Below are 26,788 nucleotides of genomic sequence, written 5' to 3'. Positions count from 1 at the left end.
AAATTTTAAGAGTAGTGTGATGTGGTGACCTCGAACTTTTAAGGTTCCCTTTCAGGGTGCTTCTTCAATACAGTTGGTTTTGATGTATAATATCCTTTACCCATTACTTATTTTCTCCTTCTTCACATTGTTTTAGTTCCCTCTCCTTCCACCTAAGCATCGCATTATTATATTGTAGCCTTTATATAGTTGTTTCCTTTTTCACACAAAGCTTTTTGGTCTAAATCTTTTATACATCGAACTACATTTTCCTTTTCCTTCTGTAGAACTATCCTTTTACATACTACAGCAGTGTATTTTCCAGGCACCATCATTCATACTCTAAGCACCTCCAACTGGAAAATCCACATTATCTTTAAGAACTATTGGTCTGTTTGGAGAAACATTTTTACTCCATACCTAGTTTTTTTTTTTTATTCTATTTAAGTACTGTCACTATTTTTTGTTTGTTTTTATCTTTTCTTTGAATTTACTACTCAATTGGTGAAAATCTTCTTGCGAAAGGTGAGATTTGATTATTTCATTTCAAATCAAGCTTTACTTATAATTCTTTTATCTTTCAAATAGCATTTAAATTATATGAACTACTTTTCAGCTAATCCATTTAATGAAGAAACTTTGCAATTCAAATCAGCACAATTAAACATGGCTTGCTGCAGGATATGGATTTAGAATATATAATATTGATAACCAACTTTGTCATTTTCTAAAGTGTTTTTACATAAATTATTTCATTTATCTTCCACATCTACTCCATGATATAGGCATTATTAACACTACTTTATTGATAAACTAAGAATCAGAGTTTTGCAATGATTTTCATGTTCATTTGCAATGAAATGCATTGAAGAGCTGGTACCTAAATCCAGTGTCTTCTGATTCCTAACCCTGAATTTGTTCCATGATACCTCAGGCTACAGGTGGACTAAATTTTTGTGTATGCACTTTAATTCCAGACAAATTTGAATAATAATTAATGACCTGAGTATAAACATGTACCTCATATAAAAAGAAATCAATACATACTTTATAATTTCCAGTTAACAATTTTCTAATCTATATTAACTAATTTTTATTCCTATGCTTATTGATATTTTTTATATTTCTCAAGCTTTCTGATTTTGCTGCGTTTCCATTAACTTGTGGCTACTGTGCAACAGTAGACTTCTCTAGGCTTCTCCCAACATGCATGTTGCATTCATATTCACAAAACTAGTCTGAAGGTAGTTGAAAACAGCTGCATCTTTTAGATGCAGTCCATGGTAAGACATTTACTGTGGGCTAGAAGAAACATATTTCTGACAGATCCCAAATGGGATTCATCACTTTCGGTCCCATAGCTGCTTGATGTTTGTGCTTTGCAAAAACTTCCCGCATTTGGTCCTTTACAGAATTCTTCCCAAAACATTGACACATGACATATCCATTTCACCCTCCAATGTGGTGATTTTAATAATTTGTTTGAAACATTATTTAATAATGTTTCTCTAAGAGTTAATGACCTCTCTGGAGAATAACAACTTTGTCGCACATAAATCTAACTAAAAATAGTCTTTGTAGTTGTTTGGTGACTTGCTCAATTATTGGGAAACATTTTTGTTAGTTTCTTACCAACACACAGTGTTTTCCAAATGTTAAAACATAAAGATCACCATTTGATTGCTATTGTCTCTGAGTCACTGTCGGAGACTTAGATAATACTGGGCTTTACTTTCATATGATAGCTTTTGCAAGATTTTGGTTTTTATTTAATGCCAGGCTTAATGATATGCAATCAAAATATAATAAATATCATATTATATACAACTATTCAGTTCAAAGAAAATTTATTGATAAACCAGTAATACACACTGCTTCATAATTTTGATCTTAATTATTAAAACTGAACTCTGAATTTCTCTTAATTTTCTCTAACTATTGCCTCTCTAAAAATTTCTTGGAACTATTTTTTTCCAATTTTGAATACACATATTTAATTTGAAGTACAAATACTTCCTCTCAGTTGCCTTTGAACCACCACCTCCAAGGTTCAACAGTGGATACTTTGAGATTTGACCCCTATTTTTTCATGATTTTACAATCTTACATCAAATCTCTGGTCAGTCTGGTTTTTGCAGACCAGCATACTGTTTCCCTTAAAAGCCATTCTACTGTTTTGATTACTTTTAGAGACTGTGTTGCCAACCTTTTCTGAATTTCTTCTCTCTAGAACCCTTATCTCTCCTTACCTCTCTATTTTTACCATGTGGGTGAAATGTAATCATGACCAGAGGAACTTCCTGAGCATCATTTTTATGATGTTGTTGTCACATACCAAGAAATGATAATGGACACTCCAAGATTAGATAAATAAGTAAATAAATAGTAGTGTCTTCTAGGGACTTTTTTTTTTTTTTCTTGATAAGGAAGAAAAGCCTATCCAAACCAGCAAGGGCAAAGAGGGAAATCTGTCAGAAGGAAGCAGAGGTGTTTCGTGGAACCTGAAGGCAGAGAGTACAGCCAGGCCCCACAACAGACTGGAACCACAGAAAAGGCAGGGACAGGTTTCCAGTGTACTCCGCTTGGTGTTTCCCTGCATGAAATGGTCACACAGCTGGGCTCTGCATTACTGCCAAGCTGCACCATGTTTTCATTCCAGATTACCAAGAGGGAACCTGATTGGCCCAAATCAGAGAATATCCTTATCCCTAGTTCAAACGGTGGTGGTCAAGTGGCTTGATTAAAGATGTTAACTGACATTGAGGCTAAGCTCCCCTCAGAGCATGCTCTAGAAGGTTTAAGACATGTACGTCAACATTTCTTTTAATGTGTCTATTTTGAATATCTTTCAGATAAAATATACATGTACTCCGATGACTACTTTCCCAGGTATGTAGAAAATGAGTCATAGATTATGATTCCCAAGGAATAAGGAGAAGTAACTAATGTTATATTGCTTATAGGTTTGGCTCAGGAATGTTTCACTTGGGTTAAAATAAAATGTAAAGTGAGTTTTAATTACTTTTGCTTCCACCTGAAGAATAATACTTATAATATTATTATCTGCCCTAGTTACTTACTCATCCTGAGTCAGTGAGAGAGCTGGATAAAGGACAAAATGAAACTCTAACCTGGTATCTACAGAATCCTCATTAATTCTGGAAGAAGATATCCTAGATTAGGATTCAGTTCAGGTTGTAAAAATGTCATCCAATTGAATATAGAATTGTGTGGCTCTTAAGAATTCAAGGTAGAAAGAAATCTGGCAATATTAATACAATTTAAGATATGTATGCACACATACATAAACAAGGATGATTTGTGCTGTGCCATTTTTAAGGGTATTGCCAATAAATAACTCTAAAATAATATGCAGTTATAGATATAACATAACTTAATCGCTTATACTTATTAAGCATGTTGCAGATAAATTTGTGTGGTATAGAACTTTTTTTAAAGAAGGGTTTATAATATAAAGCATAGTAAAGAAGTTTCATTTTCTTGGACAATACATTCTGACCCAAATGTGTCATTAGATTGGAAATTTCTCTTTTAGGATTAAAAAAATCTAAATATAGAAAATTTCCTAGAGGATTCTTCAAGACCTTTTTGAAATGGTAAACTGAAAGGCTGAAAAGGTCTTTCAAAAACACAGAGCTTTCTCACTGTACAGGGTAAGACTGCAAGCTTTCTATTGGTCTCTAAAATGTCCTTTTTTAAAAAAGAATTCTTCTCCGTGTGGAAATGTCTCTGGAAGATTCAGATCTGGGCTACAGGCAGACCCATACAAAAAAGACAATCTATATTTTATGACTGTTTTTAACATTGGATTCTATAACATGAGATAATTTAAGTCATTAGTTCATTTCAAGAGTGATTTGCTGATTTAGTTACAACAAAAAATATGACAAAAAGAATCCTACATAACCATGTAGAAGTTAATCTGATGATTGATTTGATACTTGTCATTTGAAAGGCAGTTAAGATGCAGTGTGTAGTTTGTGATACTATCGTTCTTCCAAAGACTGGGTTGGTGGTTTTTGGATTAGGATGGGAAGAATCAGAAAGAAAAATTGGTAAAACACCCATCTCAAAGCAAGCAGGCTCTTAGCTGCAGGGAAAATTCAGAAAGGAGGCTTGTTCTTTTATAACATCTGTTCCTTCAATAAATATTCATTCAACAAATAAGCATTTGTTTAAACAACAGAGATACAAAGATGAAAAGATGAGATCCTTCCCTCGAGGATTTAATAATCTGTTATCTATTGTAATAAATCTCCATCTAGGCAAAATTTGAATATACAATGCAGATTGTATCTATTAAAAAGAGGCTGGCATATTAATTCACAAGTTTATGTATGTACTTCACAGTTTGTCTATTTCTCTGATTATGTAGTTTGGGAGCCAAAGTCACCTTTATAGGAGAGCATGGAGGCTTCAGAAAAAAACAAATGAACTATCTCCAGCCATTAAGCAATAAACATTAAAAACAGCAGGTGGAAATAGGACTATCTTTCTTAGGTAGGGCTAGAATTGTGGATGCTTCCTCAGTCCTTAGATGGTTCAAGGATGGGTAGAAGGGAGGCAAGCTTCCCTCACACTGGGTTCCCTGCTGCACTGTCCCCCTGCTCCTACTCAGCATTGGTTTAGGTGGGAAGCTATGCTGGAGGGGAAAGAAATTTGCTTCTCTGGTCTTATCTTCCTGCTTCCCCAAATCCCTGCCTTCCTACATTAGTAAGTCAGGAACATGACCACTTTAAGGACAGCAAAGCGTCTATATCTAATAGAAAGTTAAATATACACTTCCTGGTATTTACCCCTGGGTTACTTTATTTGTCCTTTAAATGTAATTCTACACAATTCTTGTCTTTTGATCTGTGTTAAGAGGATAATGCAGTAAGAATATCATCGGTTTGAGATACAAACAGTTCTGGATGTTAATCACTCTTACAATTACCAGGTTTGTAATTTTGGGAAAATGAGCATTGCTGAAGTGGAATTTTATCATCTGAAAAGTATGGATTATAATATAATACTGTACTTACAAGGGTAGCTGACTGATTTAAAAACAAACAAAAAAAAAAGGCTGAATGCTTTATTAGGTGAAAATTAAGGTCTAAGAAAATTTCCACCCATTTGAATTATATTTACCCCTTAATTTAGGAAAGCAGTTCAGATTTACACTAAGCTTATTGTACCTCCTCAGTGTTCAGAGTCTCTCTCAAGGACTTAGAACAAATCCCCAGCAACTTTTGCATGGTCTTCTCCTGTGTGGCACTGAAAGGTGCTTTATCACGAAACATATCTCATCGCAGCTATTCTTCTACCTTAAGATGATTTCTTGGATTTCTAGTTTGGCAGGCTGAGAACCACCCCACTTCACTTCCCCTCTTTGCTAAATATACTGAGCTGGTGCCCTGGAATAGACCTTTAGTCTCAGCTGTCCTCTCCACCTGTTCCCAGGGGTGAGTATCCTGATGACAATAGAACTCCTGGGTAGCCTTCCCTGGTGCCTCAGACTTCCAGGTAGATATTCAGATGAGGGCCTCACCATGACCACTGCCACACTTGGAACCAAAGTATCTCCATGTTTTCAAGACTTCTGTTTGTTTTAATGTACAAGTAACCATAATCCAAGCTCCAACCCTGTGTGAATGCAAGAAGTCCAGTCCCTAACCTAAGTATTTTGGGGAATCCCCCAGAATGTGCTTATAGGTTCCAAAAACCTTATTCTTGGTTGCCTCTTGGGCACCCCTAGCTCTGTGTCACTGCTCTAGTTTTCTTTCCCCATCTTGTTTAGAATTCTTCATGCTGGCAGATCTTTCCAGTCTCCTTTCCCCCAAACTTTGAGAAAAGACTCTTCTTTTCAAGGGCTCCAAAGCACTGGCAATATAAGCTCCTGTGTTTAACTGACTTTACAAAAAAGTAGACATCATTAGAAGGACATATGAACACTGATCAAGATGATAAAAATTTAATGTTAGATATCATTGCCTGAGAGTCCATTAACTTCCCCCCTCATAGGAGATACTACTGGTTCTTAGCTAACCCTAGCCAGACTAACCCTAGTTATACAAAAATTGCTGGGGTTTACACTTTTCTCCTGGACCAAGGGTCTATCTTTGATATCCACTCACCCCAAATTCAAGAAACCTACACCCATGGCACAATCCCTGCCAGAGAAAGTAAAAATTTAATGAGCATATACTCAGGAACACATTGTTGCAACAACTTTCCCTTTTCTCTCCTCCTTCATTATTGCTTTTTCTTTCCTTATTGTCTCATTCCCATCAGTATATAAACAGACAGTACTGTCTGACATCTTTTTTTAAAAAAAGAAAAGTTCCCTTGATATTAGATTGCCTATTGCCTATAGTTACCTCTCCATTGCTCTGAACCCTTTATAGCAAAACTTGGAAGTGCCATCTACATTCTGTCCATATGTGCTGACTTCTCTTCCTCTTCTCTTCTTTCTTGAACCTACTCTATTTGATCTTCTGTCCTCAATAATCCACTGACTCGGCTTTTGTCAAGATCACCAATGAAATCTACATGGCAAATTTTAGTCTCATTATATGTGGTCCATCTGTAGCATTTGACACATTGACACTCTACTTCTTGAGACACTTGTTTCTCCAGACTCTGGGCCACCCCCTTTTTGATTTTTCTCAGTTAGTAGCAGCTTCTTCTCCTTTGCTGGTTCCTGAACCTTCGACAACAGAGTGCCCAGGGCTCAGTCTAGTGAGCCTCTTCTCTATCTACACTCATTCCATTAGTAATTTCATCCTCTCTCATGGCTTTCAGTAACCTTTAAACACAGGTGAAGCCCAAACATATATCTGCCTATTCAAAGAAATGTCTACTAAGCAAATCAGGTTAACACTTAGCAAAAACAACTTCTGATAGACCCTAAGCTTACTCTTTTTTATCAATCTTACAACTTCCCAGCCCTTTAAAATCGTTTTATTTAGTTTTACAGAAATCTTTCATTTTTATTTGGATATTGGAACTCTACATTTATGTCATAGATTTTGGGAGCTGAAAAGAACAATGGGGATTAAATAATTTAATATCCTTGTTCATAAATAAGGAAATTGAAATTCAGAGAATGTATGTCCAAAATCACCCACGCAGAAGTAATGATTTTTTAAAAATTGAATTTACTTATTTAATCTACTTAGATAATAAAGTATTTGAGGCATTTTCTTTAAAGGACTTTACAATAAAATAATAATAAAATATAAATACAAACTTTAAAAATAGAGACTAGAGAAAATTTATATGAAAGTAGAAAATTTGAACCCTAGTAAAAGATGCAATTAATATTATTTTAAATCTTGGAATGTCAGTAGATGTGCTGATTAGTTAGAAGATCATTTCAGACATGTTGAGAACAATGGAGAATCTGATCTGGCTCAAAACTCAGAGGTGCACTAGCCTCTGGGCATATTTATTAATATATTTTAAATAGTAATCAATCTTCAACATAATCTTCAACATAAAACACTGCCAAACGTTTGTGCTTGAAGTTTATTACATATTTGCAATAGGCTGGAGCTATTTGGCATTGCCAAGTAAAGACATACATTTTAATTTGTTGGTTAGGCAACTGCTTCTTTATAATAGTTTATTTGCGATGATTAATCATTTGAGACCTGCCTGTAGACACAAGGCACTGCATTATAAATCACATCTTATTTTCATTCATAGAGAATGAAATGATGTTCATTTTGGGGACATGATTTATCATTTGCAGGTTGTATCTGCTATCTGTGTGGGCTAGGAAAAATGGATGGATTGTCTTATTAAAAATTCTTCACCTTTTGCTATTATATTCTCTGTACAGCCAGAGAAAAACCATGAGCAGGGACTATTCCATATCCCAATATTAAGCTGTAGTGAATTACCAATGGATAGAAAGGTTATGGATGAGTTTGTTATCAGATAAGCTAAATACATGCCAGCATCTGGATTTTCAAATCATTTCATACAGGTATCATTTGATCTGTTTTTTTTTTTTAATGATACCTACTTACTATTTACATACACTGTCTTCTTTCAGAAGCATGGGAGTAATATAGGTGCTTGCCTTGAGATAAGAGTTCTTTTCCCTTTGATGCAATTCCCTCCAGCTCTCAGTGATATGTAATCTCAAAGTTAAAACATTTGCTGCTGTTTAATGAAATGCCACTCTCACTGCCTGAAATGTTCTTCTGTCCCCAACCTGCTATTGTGAAAGCTGGTCACCAGGGCCATTGTCACTGTTTGGTGACAATGGTCGGTTGTCTACTGTAATCCTAATAGGATTATTCAGATGAGGCTATAAGGAAAGCTAATCAAACATCAAGAGCAAATAGTATTCAGAGCTTTAGGACCAGACTTGCATTACAATCCTAGCACTGACAGTTACTGTCTATGTGTCTTTTGACAGTTTACCTCTCTAGCTTGCAAATTCCTTATGTGCACAATGGGGCTTTTAAAAAATGCACCTCATAGGGTTGTCCTGAGGGCTGAATGAGTACTGGCATAAAGAAAAGCCTTCACAATTGTTATTTATTGCTGATATTACACATAAGGTTAGGGAAAATACTTTCATCTATCTGAATCTCAGACTTATCTGTAAAGTGGAAAATAATAATATTTCTGCAGAATTTCCCTTGGTTTTTGATATAATGCATGTAAAACAGCACAGTATTTGGATGTAATAGGTGATCAATCATTGTATTGCATCTGCCAAGCTGAGTCTACGATATTCTCTGGCCTCTTATTTTTTAATCATCACTGTCAATTAATATTTATTTAGTAAACAGAGTGTTAGGGGTATGTTCAGAGTGATATTCTTGGCAAATAAACAGGAAGTACAATGTATAGATTAGAGCACAGATAATCTAGGTTCTAATCCCAGCTCTGCCATTTACTAGTCTTGTGACCTTCAGCAAATTATATAACCAGTCTGTGCCTCAGATTCCTTATCCATAAAGTGGGAATGCTGTAGTGCCTATCTGGTCGAATTGTTGTGAGAATTAAATGAATAAATATATATAATGCACTTCAAGTAGTATCTGACACACAACAAGTGCTAAATAAGTATTTGCTATTTTTGTTCCCCAAAAGAGGGTCCAAAACACATCTTTTCAAATTCATACACACATACACATACACACTTGCATTTACTCACTTACTTGCCTATCTACCTTGGCTGGTCAAGGCTGAATAAAAGCATGCAATAATTTACCCAACATTGATTTTAGCTGAGAGATTAGTTTTGAACTATGTGTAAAGTAGATTCTAACAAGGCAAATTATTTCCTTATTATAGGGAAAATGAGTATGACCTTGAAGACACACCAATTTATGGTAACTTAGATAATGTGGTCCCAGGTAAGTTTTATTTTTCCAGAAATTAAATTTATTTATAAATCAATTACCCCACTTAATTCCACAAAGAATTTGAGGTAGCTTATTTTTTGTCACAGTCTCATTTAAATGTTCCAATGGTAACCATAAATTCAGTACTTTTTGCATATCATTTAGCATATATTTCCAAAGCTGCATATCATAAATCATATTGCAACATTCAGTGTAAATCAACATCCTGTTTTTCTATATTCTCTTTATTTTACTCTAGTAGTAATGAGAATACCGGAAGACTCTATTACCATGAATTTTGACACACACAGAATTCTATGAAATAAAGCTATTTCTAGAACAGTAAATGACCCAGGAAAACAGTGCTTTATGCTCTGTATATAAAAGCAAATCTACAGTGAATAATTTGGAACAAAGAACACGTTCTCTGGTTTCCCTTGTTTTAACTGGTTCTTTTAAAGTAGAGAACCTAGGTTTACACTGATGACAAGCAGGGAAAGAGAAGCGCCAAACCATCACTGAGTGGGTTATACATTTTTTTTTGTTCTTTTGTAACAAGTACTCTTCAATTCCCAGCATCCCTTATTACTTGAAATATCCCAATCACCCCAAAAATAAAATGCCCCTAAATGCCTCAAAACAAACAGCTGTGATCTAATTCCAGCGCTCTGATGAGAGCTGCTGAGAGTAACACTAGCATTTAACGCTATCCTTGCCCTGTAAGAAGTTCACTTAATTCATGATAGGAGACTTGGGGGTTAATTCCTGTTGATCTCTGAGTCTCGAACACAGAGATTTCCAGTAATGGGCTAAATTCATCTGAATCTCTATATATCAAAACAGTATGGAATCTCCTAAAGTTACACACATGAGAATTTTATAGGAGTCAAGAATTTATTTAATTTTTGTCTTTCCCCCCATTGTAAAGTGTCCTCTAAGCTCTGCACTCTGAGGAATCAGAAACTATTTTTCAGGAATAGACTATTAAAAATAATTTTCCTTCCCATTTCCCCTTGCAGAATTTTGGTGCCCACCTGTAATATCTGAGGACTTAATTTCTTATGCATTCTGGTGGCTCAAAGCCTACTATATCTGCAGTCTCCATGTCTAATGAGCATAGGTGTCACTCCTACAACTTCTGATTTAGTAGTTCCATGATAGAGCTCAGGAACCTGCTATTTAACAAGCCTTCCAGGTGATTCTAATGCATGTTTTCCATGATCCATGCTTTGAGAAACATCACCCCATGGGCCAGTTCTCTGCATTGCTTTTCAGAAAGGGTTGAATGATTTTGAAGTACCTTGTATTATAGTAAACATATATTTTTATCTATGGGGTCAAACTGGTGCAATCCACATCTCTGCCAGGTTACTAGCTGTCCTACAAGTCATTAACTCTCCTTCTTCTCCCTTTTAAATAGGAGTATCTGGGGAAAGAAAGGTACGGATGATTCAGTAAGCATCCCCACAGGATGAAATAAGTGCAGGTCTGCTGGCTGGTGGACATGGTACAAAACCCCTCAAGTACTCAGTACCATCATTATACACCCCAGACCCTCAAAACAGCCTGGCTGAACTGTCCTGTCACTGATTTATGGGACGACAAACATAATCTAAACCCTCTTTTTCAAAAATGGTATGTAAGGTTAAGAAGGCCTCTTAGTAAAATGTCTTCTTATGGAAAAAATTACCAAATCGTAATCATCAATATATGTGCTCTGTGCTTTATGCCATCTGCACCATCACGCTTAAAGAGAACACAGACAATCCTTTAACTCGTGGGATCTCAATAACATCTAAATGGTAGTTTAAGTTGAGACTGTCATGTCCTACAATGGTATAAAAAATTAATATGATCTAGTCCTTATCCCAAGTGACCTTCTTTGGTCTAACTGTTAATTAATGCTGTAGGGCAACAGACTTCACAGTCTGATCCGCAGAGCAGTTTGTGCTTCTTTACTTCTTTGTTTCTTCACAAAAAAGCCTAGTCAAATGATCCCTGAAGGTTTCACAGTTATAGCTAAATATTGTTTGGGTCATGTATTTTTATTCATGCCAGCATTTTTTATTTTTCCATTGTAAATCTCTTTTCCACTCCCAAGAACCAGTGGATGAAAACTACTATGAACAAATGAAAGCCCGGCCAGAGAGATCTGTGAACAAACTGCAAGAAGACGCCCCACCTTCACAGGTAAGTCTTGTTTTCCATATCAAGGGCCAAGTTCAGCCTAGGTCATAGCACAGCTGCATGTTTCAAGAGCATAAAAGCAGCATGTTCTGATAAACATCAGAAGCAGCCTTTTAGAAATTTTACATTCTGAATCGGTGTCAAATTCTGGAGCCTGAGCTCTAATGAAAAGCTCAAAGGCAAATAAATAGTACTCAGGGCTACACTTAAAGAGTCAAAATTACGTACAACTACAAAGGCAGTAGATTTCAAGGGAAAAGTGGATTCTCTTCCTAAAGAATTAGTTAAGCTTTTCCTTTCAGAGTGAAAAAAATTACATGTATCATAGAAATAAATATAAAAGTTGACACATGCAGAATTCTCAGAAGACCTAGATGTTGGGAATTTATGGCGGATGGGGAGAAAGAGACCTTTAGTGAAAAGATAAATTAACTAACTACAAAAGACCATACTTCTGTTTTATTTTTTAAAATGAGTGTAAATTTAATACAAGTCCTATGGCTATGGTCTTATGACAAGAGATTTACACGTGGCTTGTGTGGAGATAGGCAGGACTAAAGCCTAAGTAGAAACAGAAAAACCCAAGAAGAAATGGGTAGTTTATCTTTTTACTACCACAATCAGTTCAGCATCCTCAGACATAGCACTGCCATTCATGATTTTTAGCATACGTGAGGCTGAAATGTTATAAATTTCATTTATAATGGTTCTTTCTTCTCCCCAATCTTGTCCCTTTTATTATGTGCTCTTGTGCTATTCCCTAGAAACAGTCATAGGGCCAGCATTTCCTGTGCAGTTTTTACATGTCAGGCTTGTATTATGTGCTTTATAGGCATATCTTTTTAGATTCCTGTAAGGGAGACAGCATGATTATTCCCATTTGACAGAGCCTTGCAAAAGATGAAAAACTTAACCTAGAGACTCAGAAACTAAGTGGGGAGACAGAATCCAAACTTAGTCCTGCCTAATAGAAAACACTCTCCTCCAAAAGATGGGTCAGAACTTGGAAACTTCCCATTAAGATAGAATTTCTATTTTCTTTATATGAATCTCCTAAAAAATGAAATTCTTGACATTTTAATTAAGAAACCAAGATGTGGTGAGGTTTAAGCAAAATGTAAGGTCGTCCTCTCATGGGCAAATCTGTCATGTGATGTTCAATTAATTGTAAATGTATTTCTTAGATAAAAGATATGAAAAACTGCATGTTATAATATGATCTGCAAAATTCATGGTAATATTCATGATAATAAAGAGAAAACCTCTCAAGAGGTTAAAATGTAACTACACCACCTGAAATGCAGAGATTCACAGCACCTTACTTATGAAAGAACTGAGAATTCTGAGTAGAAGTTGCTGTTTAAAACATATAAATTAAACAGGCTAGTTTTATTTGTGCTGCGTCTGGTTTTTACTCAACTGGAAATTGTGCAAAGCCTTAAAATATCTTTCAAAGTCTGCTATTTTATAAATTATATATTTAAAGACACTTCTAAGGAGATTAGTCTTTATTCTATTTCACCCTTCTGACAAATTTAATTTCAAAAATTATTTCTTTTTTCTTTCTTTTTTCTTTCTTTTTTTTTTTTGCGGTATGTGGGCCTCTCACTGTTGTGGCCTCTCTCGTTGGGGAGCACAGGCTCCGGACACGTAGGCTCAGCAGCCATGGCTCACGGGCCCAGCCGCTCTGCGGCATGTGGGATCTTCCCGGACCAGGGCACGAACCCATGTCCTCTGCATCGGCAGGCGGACTCCCAACCACTGTGCCACCAGGGAAGCCCAATTTCAAAAATTAGAAGTAATCTCTTTGGTTTTTTAAATTAATTTTTATTGGAGTATAGTTGATTTACAATGTTGTGTTAGTTTCAGGTGTTCAGCAAAGTAAATCAGTTATACATATACATATATCCACTCTTTTTCAGATTCTATTCCCAGATAGGTCATTACAGAGTATTGCGTAGAGTTCCCTGTGCTATACAGTAGGTTATTAGTTACCTATTTTACATATAGTAGTGTGTATATGTCAATCCCAATCTCCCAGTTTATCCCACCCAGAAGTCATCTCTTCATATTTGCTCAATTCCATTTTATTAGAATGACCATTATCATCAAAAACACTACCCAGCTAGCTACTATGATACATAGTTACTTTGGTCAATTACAAAAGCATAAAGAATCTATAATAGGGCTTCCCTGGTGGTGCAGTGGTTGAGAGTCCGCCTGCCAATGCAGGGGACACGGGCTCGTGCCCCGGTCCGGGAAGATCCCACATGCTGCGGAGCGGCTGGGCCCGTGAGCCGTGGCCGCTGAGCCTGCGCGTCCGGAGCCTGTGCTCCGCAACGAGAGGCCACAACGGTGAGAGGCCCGCATACCACACACACAAAAAAAGAATCTATAATATAATGCAATAAAGCCTGATGGATAAAGTGTTCCTTGGAAAAGGGAATAAGCTTCTTGCCCTTTGAAAATGATGTGTACAGTTCAGAAGTTGTAATTTCAGTATCTAAGTCTACTATTAACTAGGAAGAGATGATCAGGAAACCTAACGATAAAATGAGTTCATGAGAGTTCCCATGTCTTAAAAAAATTTGAAGGATGCAAGTGTGAACTTGTTTCTCTTCTCTTATCCTCATGTTAAAACCTCTCACCTATCCCTCCTTTCCCTCCTATGTCAGAAGCAACCTCTCCTCTTTCCAAAGCCAATACTCCTACTTGTGCTCTTGAGTATTTCTCCTATTTCCTTCAAGATCTTGCACATTCAATTATTTAATTTGTCTCCATTTCTTTCTTTAAATGAATTACTATTGACCTACCAATATACACAAATCTCTGCAATATTTAAAAACAAATAAAACAACAAAGCTCTACTTCAACCTGTTTTTCTAATTCCTAAACTGGTTTTTACTTTCCTCCATGGTTTCCATTTTTTTTCATAGATACAAATTCTTTTTTCCCTGTCTATATTTTCCATCCATCTATTCAAGTAAAACAACACTCTGGAAGTCACAAATGACTATTACACGTACACATTGTGGTCCTTTCTCAGGACTCTTGTTCTTTGAACTCTGCAGGACTTGATAAAGTGGACCAGTTGTTGACCAGACATACATTACTTGTTTTCAGTTATAAGTGCAAAAACCCAATTCAAACCACTTCAGCATAAAAGGTAAATCACTGGCTCATGTAACTGGGAGATGAAAGGGTGTCTTTTGTTTTTGAAATGATTGAATATGAGAGCTCTCTCCATTTCTTCTCCCTGCTTCTCTGTTACTGACTTCATTCTCTTCTATTACCAACAGACTCTTCCATTGAGGCTGGGAAAGCCACTGGAGACTCAGATTTTCTTCCTCCCAAATCCAGAAAAAGATATCTTTTCTATTTCTGCATCTGTACCTCAATCCCAAAGATGCCATGTAATTGGCTCTACTGAAGTCACATGTCCACCCTTGGGCCAACTTCTGTTGGCAGGAGGATAGGTAGTGTAATTGGTTCCAGCCTGGGTTGCATGCTTAACCCTGTGCTAAGCTTGGGAGTACAACATGGTGATTGATAGGCTCTCCAGGACCAGGTAAAAGAGGGAAATTTCCTAAAGGAAAATGGAGAATTTATCAAAGAAAGAGAATAGAACAAGGTGCTGGACAGTCAAAAACGATATCCACCCCTTTGTATTACCGAGTGCCTTTTGGTTATTTTTCTAACTTCACTGACATCTTCTCTATCTATCTAGTCAAAGGCAAAGTGGGTCTGAAAAGCATGAAGTGTATTCAGGAAGCAGTGAAATGTCCAGTTTGCTTGAAATAGAGTTTATGTAGGGGAGTACTGGGAATCAAAATAGAAAGTGTGGAAGTATAAGCATAGAAAACCTTGATTGCCATGCTATAAAATTCAGATTCTAGGCTAAAATTTTTGAGGCAGAATGGTAAAATATTGAAGTTATGCCTTAGGAAGATAACTTGAAGACAGTATATGGGCTAACTGGCAGAGTGTAGAGACTCAAGCAAAGAAACAAGTTACCTATCTTCTATACAATTTTCCAGAAATGATTATTTTACAAATAAAAAGTCAGACAAACATACAAGAGAGGTTGTAAATAGAGCCATCCCCCTGCCTGGTAGAGAAGATTTAAGACATTTAACTTTTAGGGCTTCCCTGGTGGTGCAATGGTTGAGAGTCCGCCTGCTGATGCAGGGGACACGGGTTTGTGCCCCGGTCCGGGAAGATCCCACATGCCGCGGAGCGGCTGGGCCCGTGAGCCGTGGCTGCTGAGCCTGCGCGTCCGGAGCCTGTGCTCCGCAACGGGAGAGGCCACAACAGTGAGAGGCCCGTGTACCCCTCCCCCCCAAAAAAGACATTTAACTTTTAGCATGAAAACAAGTGCCTACAGGGAGAAGCTTATCCATGCATAGGGGTTTTGTTAATCCAAATGTTGCTTCTTTACCCTAGACTCCACAAATTGATATACCTTTGGCTTACTCTGAATGGTAAATCCTTAATACAGAATATTTTGGTTTATTCAATAGCTATCCTAAAGGTTTAGCCTACAACTCTGATAATTTAGCCTACAGCTCTGATAACCTTGAAAAACCAGGTTTGAACTGCACAGGGCTGCTTAAACACTGATTGTTTTCACCAGATGCATATTACAGTGCTACACGGTGAGGAGTTAGTTGAATTTGTGGATGCGGAACTGCGGAAATGGAGGGCTGACTGTAAAATTATATGTGAATTTTTACCTGCTCAAGGGGTTGGCATCCCTAATCCCCATGTTGTTCAAGGGTCAACTGTATATTATCTCTATTTGCTAATAATGTTGTAAGATAGGTACTCTCATTTTATAGCAAGAGGCTCAAAATAGTTAAAACAAACAAACAACAAAAAACTGCCCAAGGTCCCATGACCAGTATATTACAGAGCTGGAATTCAATCCTAAACTTTCAAACACCACTTTCAAGGTCTTGTCTTCAGGCCTATTGCTTTCCCCAAGTTTCTCTAGTCTCCTGCCCTTCTTATTCTAGTACTGATGCAGCCCTAGGCCAGAGAGTACTACCAGGCTTTCTTGGATGCAAATGAGTATCTCCAAGACCAACCTAAAGGAGCTCAAACAGGATCTGGGGACAGGTAGGCAAGAAGGAAGTAAAAAAAAAAAAAAAGGGAAAAAAAGGAAAAAATGGGAAAATGGGAAATGCAATTCTTGCCAAATGCCAGTCATATAAGTGGACAGTTAAACTTATACTTTTTTTTATAATGTAGCAAATACATATAGTTCTTATTCTTTTTACATGATTTTAATATTTATTTATTGCTGCATTGGGTCTTTGTTGCTGTACGTGGGCTTTCTCCAGTTGCGGCGAGTGGGAGCTACTCTTTGTTGCAGTGCACGGGCTTCTCACTGCAGTGGCTTCTCTTGTTGCAGAGCACAGGCTCTAGGCATGTGGGCTTCAGTAGTTGTGGCACATGGGCTCAGTAGCTGTGGCGTGCGTACTCTAGAGCACAGGCTCAGTAGTTGTGGCACACGGGCTTAGTTGCTCTGCGGCATGTGGGATCTTTCTGGACCAGGAATCGAACCCGTGTCCCCTGAATTGGCAGGAGGATTCTTAACCACTGTGCCACCAGGGAAGTCCCTAACATTATACTTCTGAGTCTCAAAAATGTAGAAAAATTTGGGAGTTTTGCGGGGTACCATCAAATGAGCAAGTATTAAACATATGTAAAGCAGATTTTTGATTGGTTAAATTCCTTCCTGTCATGCTTTGTTCCCAGTTTAACAAGTCAGTATTATTACTTGATAGGTGAAACATAGGGCAGGCACTCCCTGAGGTGAAGGCAGGGGGAGAGGCAGGTAAAAATCCATCTAAAAGATTATGTATATTTTGAGTATAAAAAGAAATAAAACTATACACACAAAAAGTTCACTTAAGCATTTCCCACCTCAAAGTCTTATCATCCTAATTGACAAATTTGGCAAATAAGGTAGCTGAAGCCCAGAAAACAAGCTGTGTGTTTTTTATAGGCCTTAGAAATACCCAGAGGTCATCAAACTTAAAGAATGGCTAACAATGAAGAATTAACATACCTTTCTTTCTAGGAAACTGAAGCAAAGATGTTCTATGCCTCACTAGATCACAGCTGTGAGGGGAAGCGCAGAAAGCCCAAGAAACAGAAAACTTATTTGTCAGACAAGGATGAAGATGGGCAGGTACATGCAATGGATATCAACCTTTCTAAGACCACTTTGGTGGACAGTTTCCCACCAGAAAGCCAGGCAATAGAGGAAAACATTCATGATGATCCCATCAGGCTGTTTGGATTGATCCGTGCACAGAAAGAAACTGTAAACTAGCTGGACTATGATCTAGTTCAGTGATCCAGCTCTTACTGGAAGTGGTTGTTAAAGAAATGAAGACCCCAAATGACACAACATGATTTGTCAGGGTGATGAGCTGATCGTCCGTTGGTGCGATGGTGGCTTACCTTTTATACAGAGCTTATGTTATACACAGCAAATGGAATACCATACAAATTAGTTATTTGAATTCACTTAAAAAATACTGATGTAGTCAAATGTAAATGAAATCAAGTTTGCAAACTGATCCTGATAACAAAATCATAACTTCAAAACAATTATTAATACTCAGCGAAATAAACCAAAAAAAAAGTTTTAAGCATAAATATGTTCTGCATCATGTTGAAAGAAAAATAAAAGTCAAAGTTTTTTTTTTTTTTTAAAGTTCTCGTTTCTCATCAATGTGAAACACCCCATAATTGGAAGAAATTTCTGACTGAAAGGCATGGGAGACATTAAAACTTATTTCTAAGAGAAGAGGGATAATCTTCTTAAGAAATATTTTTCACAAATGGAAATATCTTTATTAGTTCTAAAAATTATTATAAAATTAATGCATATTCCTTGTAACAATAAACAGTATCAAAAAGAATTTAGATATTCTACTAGCCAGAGATAATTACTGTGATCAACTTTCTATATATTCTCCTAGATGTTCTTCTGGGCATGACCATATATATACCCAAATATATGACCACTAGTTGCTTTTTTAACCAAAAAAAAAAAAAGGGGGAATGATTATTTTATACATATGATTTAAACTTTTTCACTTAACAATAATATATTATAGATTTATTTCTACTGTTATTTTTAACTGTAACTAACTAGAGTTATAATTTTAATGCCTGCATAGCATTTCATTGATGATTATACCAAAACTTATTTAAATAATTTTGAAGTACATTTAGCTCATTTCCAATCTCTGTTTTTTCGCTTTTACAAATAACATCGTAATGAGAATGCATCTCAGCACATATTTGGTACTTGTCTGACTTCTCCTTGAGGCTAAATGTCTAGGAAAAGAATTGCTGCTTTAAAAGGTGTGCATTCTGTAAGTCTCTACAGAATATATTTCTGAAAGACCAAGAGTTCGGTCAAAGTGTGTGTCCTATTTAATCTCATAAGTGCTCTTAAATTGCCCTCCAAAAAATTTTTTTTTTAAAACTTTCTATGTCTCTCCATTTGGAGTAGGCATTTAACTTGGTCTCAAATCATCACTGACCAAGAAAATTGTACATGACAGCTATCAGTCCTGCCCTCTGACCAGAGCTTAGTCACTCTTTCTTCAGTTGTTTGTGGAACTCCTGAGGCAGTTTATGTACTAAGTTATACAATGATGAGGGAAACTGAGACTCTGCACCCGTTGAACTACAGGCTAGGAGAAAAGATGAGTATCAGGTTAACAAAGAAAAGTGTAGCTACTAGTAAGAAAAATACTATTAAGAAAACAGAAGAAAGAGATAATGGAAAGAGGGCATCTCTGAAGAAGAAATTTTAATTCTGAGAACTGAACAATGAGAAGAAGCCACCCAAGTAAAGAGAGGAAGGAAGAGCACATTTTGTGGAAGAAGTCTATCCATATTTGGAAGTGCCTACTTCTGTCAATAATTATTTTCCATTATGAATCTATAGAAAATTAAATGCTGATGACAAAGTAAAATATTTTAAGTTGTCCACAATGCCATAGGAAAGACAAAAAATACTAATATTTAAGGGCAGAAGAAAAGGAATCAGGTTTCTGATTCCAGAGAAGAGCCAAGAAAAATCCACAAGAAATAAAGTTAATAATTACATACTGACTTTAAGTTTTTATGTTTAATTTAAAATAAAATCTTTGCTATCATATGTTTATGTTGTTGCATTTCTATATATACCATGGTTCAGTAAAAATAAAGTTAGATTGTATTTTTGGCAGTTGTTTTTTCCTGTAATTATTCCACATCATTCACTTACATTATTTACCTGGCACCTGGAAATCTTTGAATTTTTTGCCTCTGGTTTATATCATTTGAATTCCAAAATATTTTAAAGTTTTTTGTACCAGATATATCTGATGCCCATTAGTCAGGAAGGTTTTTAGTTACAAATTTAAATTATTTAATAGATATAAAGCTTTTCAAGTTACCTATTTCTTGTTGAGTGAACTTTGTAAATTTGTGTCTTTTGAGGAATTTGTCCCTCTCATCTAAGTTGTTAAATTTATTGGCATAAAGTTGTTCAAAATATTCTCATATTATTCTTTTAATATCTGTAGAATTTTTAGTGATTTCACTTCTCTTTGATACTGATAATTTTCTTCTTTTTTCCCCATCTGGAGATTTATCAATTTTATTGATTTCCTGGAGAACAAGTTATTGTTCACATAATTTTTCTATTGTTTTTACATTTTCTGTTTCATTGATTTACCCTCTGATCTATATTATATCCTTTCTTCTGCCTGTTTTGTGTTTCATTTGTTCCTTTTTTTTAGCATTTTAAGGTGGAAACTGAGGTCACTAATATAAAACTTTTCTTGTCTAAAATAGGGATTTAGTCTCATAAATTTCCCTTTTTAAAAATATTGTTTTGCTTTAGCTGCATCCCACAAATTTTGATATGTGCTTTCATATTCATTCATTTCAAGCACTTTCAATTTCCCTTTTGATTTCTTCTTTGACCCATGGGTTATTTATAAATGTATAGTTTCCAAATATTTGAGGATTTTCCAGATCTCTGTTGTTGACTTCTAATTTAATTCTATTGTGGTCATAGAACATATGACTTAAATCTTTTTATATTTATTGAGCCTTTCTTTATTGTCAGAATATAGTCTATGTTGACGGATGTTGGTGTACACTTGAAAAAAAAAGATGTATATTCTACTGTTGTTGGTAGAGTGTTCTATAAATGTCAATTAGGCCAATTTGGTTGATAGAGCTTTTCAAGTCTTCTATAACCTCACTGATTTTGCCTACTTGTTCTATCAATTACTGAGAGGGGAATGTTGAAATCTCTGACTATAATTGTACATTTGCCTATTTCTCCATACTATTCTGTCAGTTGTTGCTTCATGTTTTTTGAAGCTCTATTATTAGGGGCACACATGTTCAAATGCACTCTTTTTTTGATGAATTTAATCTTTATCACTATGAAATGACCCTCTTTATCCTTGGTAGTATTGTTTTCTCTGAAATCTACTTTGTCTAATATTAATATTGTTATTCTAGCTTTTGATTAATGTTAGCATGAAATATCTTTTTCAACCTAGTTACATCATTATATTTAAAATGCATTTTTTGTAGGTGACATATAGTTTGTTTTACTTTTTTAAAAAATCCAGTCTGAAAATCTCTCATTTAATTGGGTTGTTTAACCTATTTTCATTGAATGCAATTATTGATATGGTTGGGTTAAAAGCAACACTCTTGATATCCGTTTTTTATTTGTCCCATCTGTTCTTTATTTTTTCTTTTTATGACTTCTTCTAGATTACATCAGTATTTTTTTATGATTTTTTTAATGATTCCATTTTATCTTCCTTGTTGGATAATTAGTTACAAATCTATGTTGTATTATTTTAGTAATTTCTTAGAGTTATTAATAAACATCTCTAACTCATTACAGTCTACATTTAGATGATATAATACCTCTTTAAATCTTAAAACAGTGAACTTTTACTTCCCTCCTCTGACTTTTGTGCTCTGGGTTTTATACATTTTACACATTGTTATTATTTTTTACTTTAAAAGGCCAATTATCTTTTTAAAAGGCTTAAATAATAAAAAAAAAGTCTTCATGTTTATCCCTGTAGTTAACATTTCTAAAACCCCTCAATGCTTTGTATAGATCCAGGCTTCCATCTAGTATCACTATTCTTCAGCTTAAAGGACTTCCTTTAACATTTATTTTTCAAGCCTGCTGGTGATGAATTCCCTCAGCATTTATGTATCTGAGAAAGTCTTTATCTGCCTTCATTTTTGAAAGATATTTTCATTGGGTAAAAAATTTCAAGGTTGAGTTGACTATATGTTTCTTTCAGTGATTTAAAGATACTGTTCTATGGACTTCTTAGTTGCATTGTTTCTGAAGAAAAATCTGGTGTCATACTTGTCTTTGTCCCTCTATGTTCTTATTCTTCTCTGATTGTTTTAAGATTTTTTTATCACTGGTTTTAAAAAATATGTAATATTTCTTTAAATATATTTTTTATCCCATTCCCCATTTCCAGGTTCTTCAACTACTTGCAAATTATCCCACATTTTACTTTGTTTATTTCAGTCTTTTTCTTTTTTTCTGTGTTTTATTTTGGATAATTTCTCTTGCTGTGTCTTCAAGGTCACTAATTCTAAAATGTCTATCTGTCAGTAATCCCTGAGAGATACTTTTAATCTCAGACAATTCAGTTTTTATCTCTATAAATTCAGTTTGGGTATTTTCTTCTTGCATCTTTCATGTCTCTATCAAACATGTTTAATCTTCTAACTTCTTAAACATATTGAATACAGTTATAACAACTGTTTTAATGTTTTTATCTAATTCTATCATCTGTCATTCAGAGATTCAACTGATTGATTTTTCTCATTATGGGTTGTATTTTCCTACTTTTAAAAATTCTTGTTAATTTTTCATTAGGCAGAAAATACTGTGAATTTTACTTTGTTTGGTGATAGATATTTTTGTAATCCTATGATATTCTTGAGTTTTGTTCTGGAAATGGTCAAGTTACTTGGACACAAGTTGATTCTTTAGAGTCTTGCTTTTTAAACTCTGTTAAGCAGGACCAGAGTAGGGTCTTGCCTCAGTAATAGGCTGAATTTAACTTAGGTAAAAAGCTATTCTGACCCTCATGAATTACGAGGTTTTTCACCCCAGGCTGTTGAAAACAAGTATTATTCCCAGCCTTTTATGAGCCATAGGCACTGTTTTCTCTACTCTTTTTTCTAGGTCTTTCCCCAAGCTTTGCTAGTTTTCTTACATGCATGCACTGATCAGTATTCAGCTGAATCCTCAGTGCGGACTCTTTACACATCTCCAGAGTTCTCTCTATATGCAGCTTTTTCCTATTCAGTACTCTGCCTTCTTGGTTTCTCTTGACCTGCAGCTTCATCTCCTCAGTTCAGGAGATCAGTGGTCAATACTTTCACTCCCTCTACCTGCTCTAGGGCCTGAAAACTTTCTCCAGGCAATAAGATAGGGCAATAGTAGGGTTCACCTCATTTATTTCACATCTTTCAGGGATCATTTTTCTTCATTGCCTGATGTTCAAAGTCTTGAGTATCATTGTCTCATATACTTTGTCTGGATTTTAGTTGTTTAAAGTGGGAGGGAATATATTCAAGTGAGAGGATAAATCCAAGATGTTATTCTATCTTGATGAGAAGCAGAACCCCAAGCACCTCATTTCACTTTAGTGTAATTTTACAATATATTTTTAGTGTAATTTTGTGTAATTCTATAACTTAATCAGGACTCTTTGAAATGTTAATTAATAAGCTATGAATTACTGATCATCATGCAATCATTAAAAATATAGGGCTTCCTTGGTGGCACAGTGGTTGAAAGTCTGCCTGCAGGGGACACGGGTTCGCGCCCCAGTCCGGGAAGATCCCACATGCCGCGGAGCGGCTAGGCCTACGAGCCATGGCCGCTGAGCCTGCGCGTCCGGAGCCTGTGCTCCGCAATGGGAGAGGCCACAACAGTGAGAGGCCCACGTACCGCAAAAAATAATAAATAAATAAACAAACAAATATATATATATATATATATATATATATACACACACACACACACACTTCACCTGTGACAGTTCTCAGAGATTATGTCCCAGGAGGAGTATCATTATAAACTTTCACATTTCAACTGAAAAAGAAAATGTACAGAAGAAAATATAGAGAACATTTCTGACTAGAAAAACAGATGAATTCCAAAGTCTTAAGATTTTCACTGAAAATATCTTAAGGTCCCAAAAAGTTCAACTTAAATCTCAAGAATAGGAACAATTACTCATTTTCCTTTGGTATTAAAGGACTTATTTCTAGCAGAGTAAAGGCAGGATGATTAGTTTTGAAATATGCTTAAACCTCTCTGAGGTTTTGCCTTCACTTGATAAACAGAATTGATAATTTATATTAAGACACTAAACAAAATTTAGAGAAGATAACAAGAAAGAATACAAATTTGACAGGTGCTCTAGTAATGATGCTTGCTGTTCCTTTAACCTCTTCTGAAGAAGCTGCCTTACCTACTCATAGCTTCTACCACCTAAGACGTCACGGCAAGACAGTGCATCCTCTAAAGCAATCTATAGATTGGACAGTTATCAGTCGGGGCTGAGCCAAAAGGATGCTATTAAACAGAATTGGGGCCTTGGGAAACAAGGCACAACTGCAAGGGGACAGAAACTAAGAGTAAACACAAGGAGATAGTTGGTAGAGAATGGAATTCAAGACTCTACAAGTGGTCAGATTAATTAGAAAATCAGTATAACAACTATTATTTATTAAGAACTTACTAACTGTAAGACACTGGTCTAAGTACTTACCTGCATACATAATTTAATTATGTAACACCCTAAAAGATGGATGCTATTATAATCATAATCTTACAGATGAGAAAACCAAGACTGATAAAGATTAACTTGCCCAATATTGCACAAATATAGATTCAGGGTTTGAACAAGCAGTCCAAGTCCAGAGCTGGATCTGTTGAGAAGCTGACACCTTCAGTTGGTTAAAAGCACCTTGGGCCCTAGTTTTGGATTGCCCTTACACCCTACCTATTTAATCATAATGATCTCTCTCTATTTCTAGTATTTAACATCAAAAGAGGCTAACTAAAACAAATTGAAAAAAAGTATTTCTTAAAAATGTTGAAAAATAATGAAATTTATGGTAGTTTTCACAATACTAAGAACCTCTCTAGTTTAGGACGAATCTAAATATAAGTCCACTTAACTGACAGTCTGTGGCTTTCAATAAGCACCAAGACTTCTACCACAAAATGTTCCTATTAAAGTGTTTTTTACAAGCTAGTATTTTATTAATGCCACTTGCCTTTAAATACCTAGGCATTTCTTTATCAGTCTTGTATCCCAATTTTAGGGGAAAGAAATAGATTTCATTGCTTCAGTGACTTTGGATGCTAAGTCAAGTTCACTCCCATAAAAGACAAAATCCAAAACAAACTTGCAAAAAAAAATTCCAATGTTAAAGCTAAAACCTTGTTTTGTGCTCAATTTTGTCTAATTTTGAACACAGAGTTGAACGTTATCTCATTTAGAATCAGAGAAAATTTTATTTTAATCAAAATGGAAAGAATGGAATAAGAGTTTCAATGAGTACTGTCTTTGGCTGCCTTTGATATAATAAAGAACTCTCTTAACAAATCAGTATCCATCACCAACCTTGAGAGTTAGTAGATATTTGGTTTGGTTTTATTTTCATCTAAATTGATTGAGACAGTAGTTGGTAGATTAATTTTAAAATTGGTCCAAGTGTTGAGTAATAAAAAGGCACCATTAGCATTTTAACTTACAATATATAAATATTTTTTATTAAACTTTTGATGTAGGGCAAGACCATTTCTTAAGACAGCCTATGATAGGAGTTCCATGCCATCTTGTATAATTCTCACTGCCCATAAAACACTGTCTATAGTCCGAGTTTTAGTTTCTTTAAAGTGAAATTAGAACTTAAAAACATTTGTGATGAAATGTAAGTGCAGAATCCCTCTAGACCTTTTCTTCCAAGACTTTTATGGGAACTTTACCCACATCTAATTTGGCAGCAATTTTTAAGCAAGTCACATTTATTTTTTTCTTGGCAAAACAGTGAACTTAATTATCATACAGGAAGTTCTATCCACACCCATATTTCATTAGGACACATAATAATTATCTTATGTAATTACGATAACAAGTATAGCTAGCAAGTTTAGAGATAACACCGCGGACTCTTGGGAAGTATACAACCCTGGTGGTGGAAGAAATTCAGCAGGCTGTAAGAGTCTTATCTACTGGCCTTTACCATACAAGCAATAGTAGTAGCTGAAATTCTACCAACAGAAAGATTAATTTTTGAATTAAGCATTATTGTGTTTTTGTAGTCTTTCTTCAAAGAACAGAGAGAGAAAACTATTGAGCCAGCAGGAGCAAACTGTCAGTAGTTCTCCAATTTTTATTCTCCCATTTATTCTTTCTCAGTATAGAAACTTGATTTTTTAACTGGTGACCAAGCAGGCCTTAATATTTCCCCAGCTTGAAAAATTTTAGACAGATCTCTTCCTGACTATAAGTCCCCAACCTCCCTTCTCCTGGAGTATTCAATTTAAAATACTTGTAATTACAAATTACTTCTTTGTCCCCTTTGAAATGTACATAAATTTCCTTAGGAGCCTCTTGGCAGTTTGAGGACCCAGAGGATGTCTTTCTCAAGGTCCTGGGAACCATTTCTTTGAAATGTAAATATCAAGGATGATAGTGCCCTTATTTCTCAGTCTCCTTGGGAGGGTAGAGGCCTAACTCTAGTGGGTACCTTGCTCCAAGTTGTAAAACTACCTCCTGTCATGGAGATAAGAGAAAATTTACATTTCCTTTGGGTAAGGCCAATTAGCAAACAGGTGGCCTAAGTGTACCCGCACCCCAGCTCCTAAAATTTTTCCAGTCCTTTGTTTCAGTGGAGTTGAGTTCAGTCTCCCCCTTCTATTGCAAAAGTCTTGAATACAGTCTTCCTTGCCTGTTTAACTTTGTCCTGAGCAATTGACGCTGGGTGCATAGCTGCTAGAACAACTTTCCCCCCTGAAGCTGGGTGTGGCCTGCTTTGGTAGTCTTTTTCTCTAGCTGGAATAAAGATGAGATGGCTGACATATGATTCAACAATCCCACTCTTGGGCACATATCTGGAGAAAACTCTAATTTGAAAAAGTACATGCACCC

At 35.7% G+C, this 26,788-nt stretch overlaps 1 protein-coding gene across 1 annotated transcript in view; it reads left to right on the top strand.

The window, feature by feature from the left end:
* The window catches only part of TRAT1 (T cell receptor associated transmembrane adaptor 1), a 35,755-nt gene extending 16,015 nt beyond the window's left edge, over positions 1-19,740 (top strand). Inside the window, exons 3-6 of the mRNA XM_082625376.1 lie at positions 2,832-2,868; positions 9,298-9,359; positions 11,449-11,537; positions 17,620-19,740. Coding sequence (XP_082481502.1) covers positions 2,832-2,868; positions 9,298-9,359; positions 11,449-11,537; positions 17,620-17,874 — 443 coding nt within the window. The 3' untranslated portion in view covers positions 17,875-19,740. The remainder of the gene's footprint in view (positions 1-2,831; positions 2,869-9,297; positions 9,360-11,448; positions 11,538-17,619) is intronic.
* The last annotated feature ends 7,048 nt before the right edge of the window (positions 19,741-26,788 follow it).

This window comes from Mesoplodon mirus (genome assembly GCF_964341445.2).
Source record: "Mesoplodon mirus genome assembly, chromosome: 6".
NCBI classification, from domain to species: Eukaryota; Metazoa; Chordata; class Mammalia; order Artiodactyla; family Ziphiidae; genus Mesoplodon; species Mesoplodon mirus.
The sequence above is the reverse complement of the archived record's forward strand: the minus strand, read 5'-3'. Positions and strand labels throughout refer to the sequence as shown.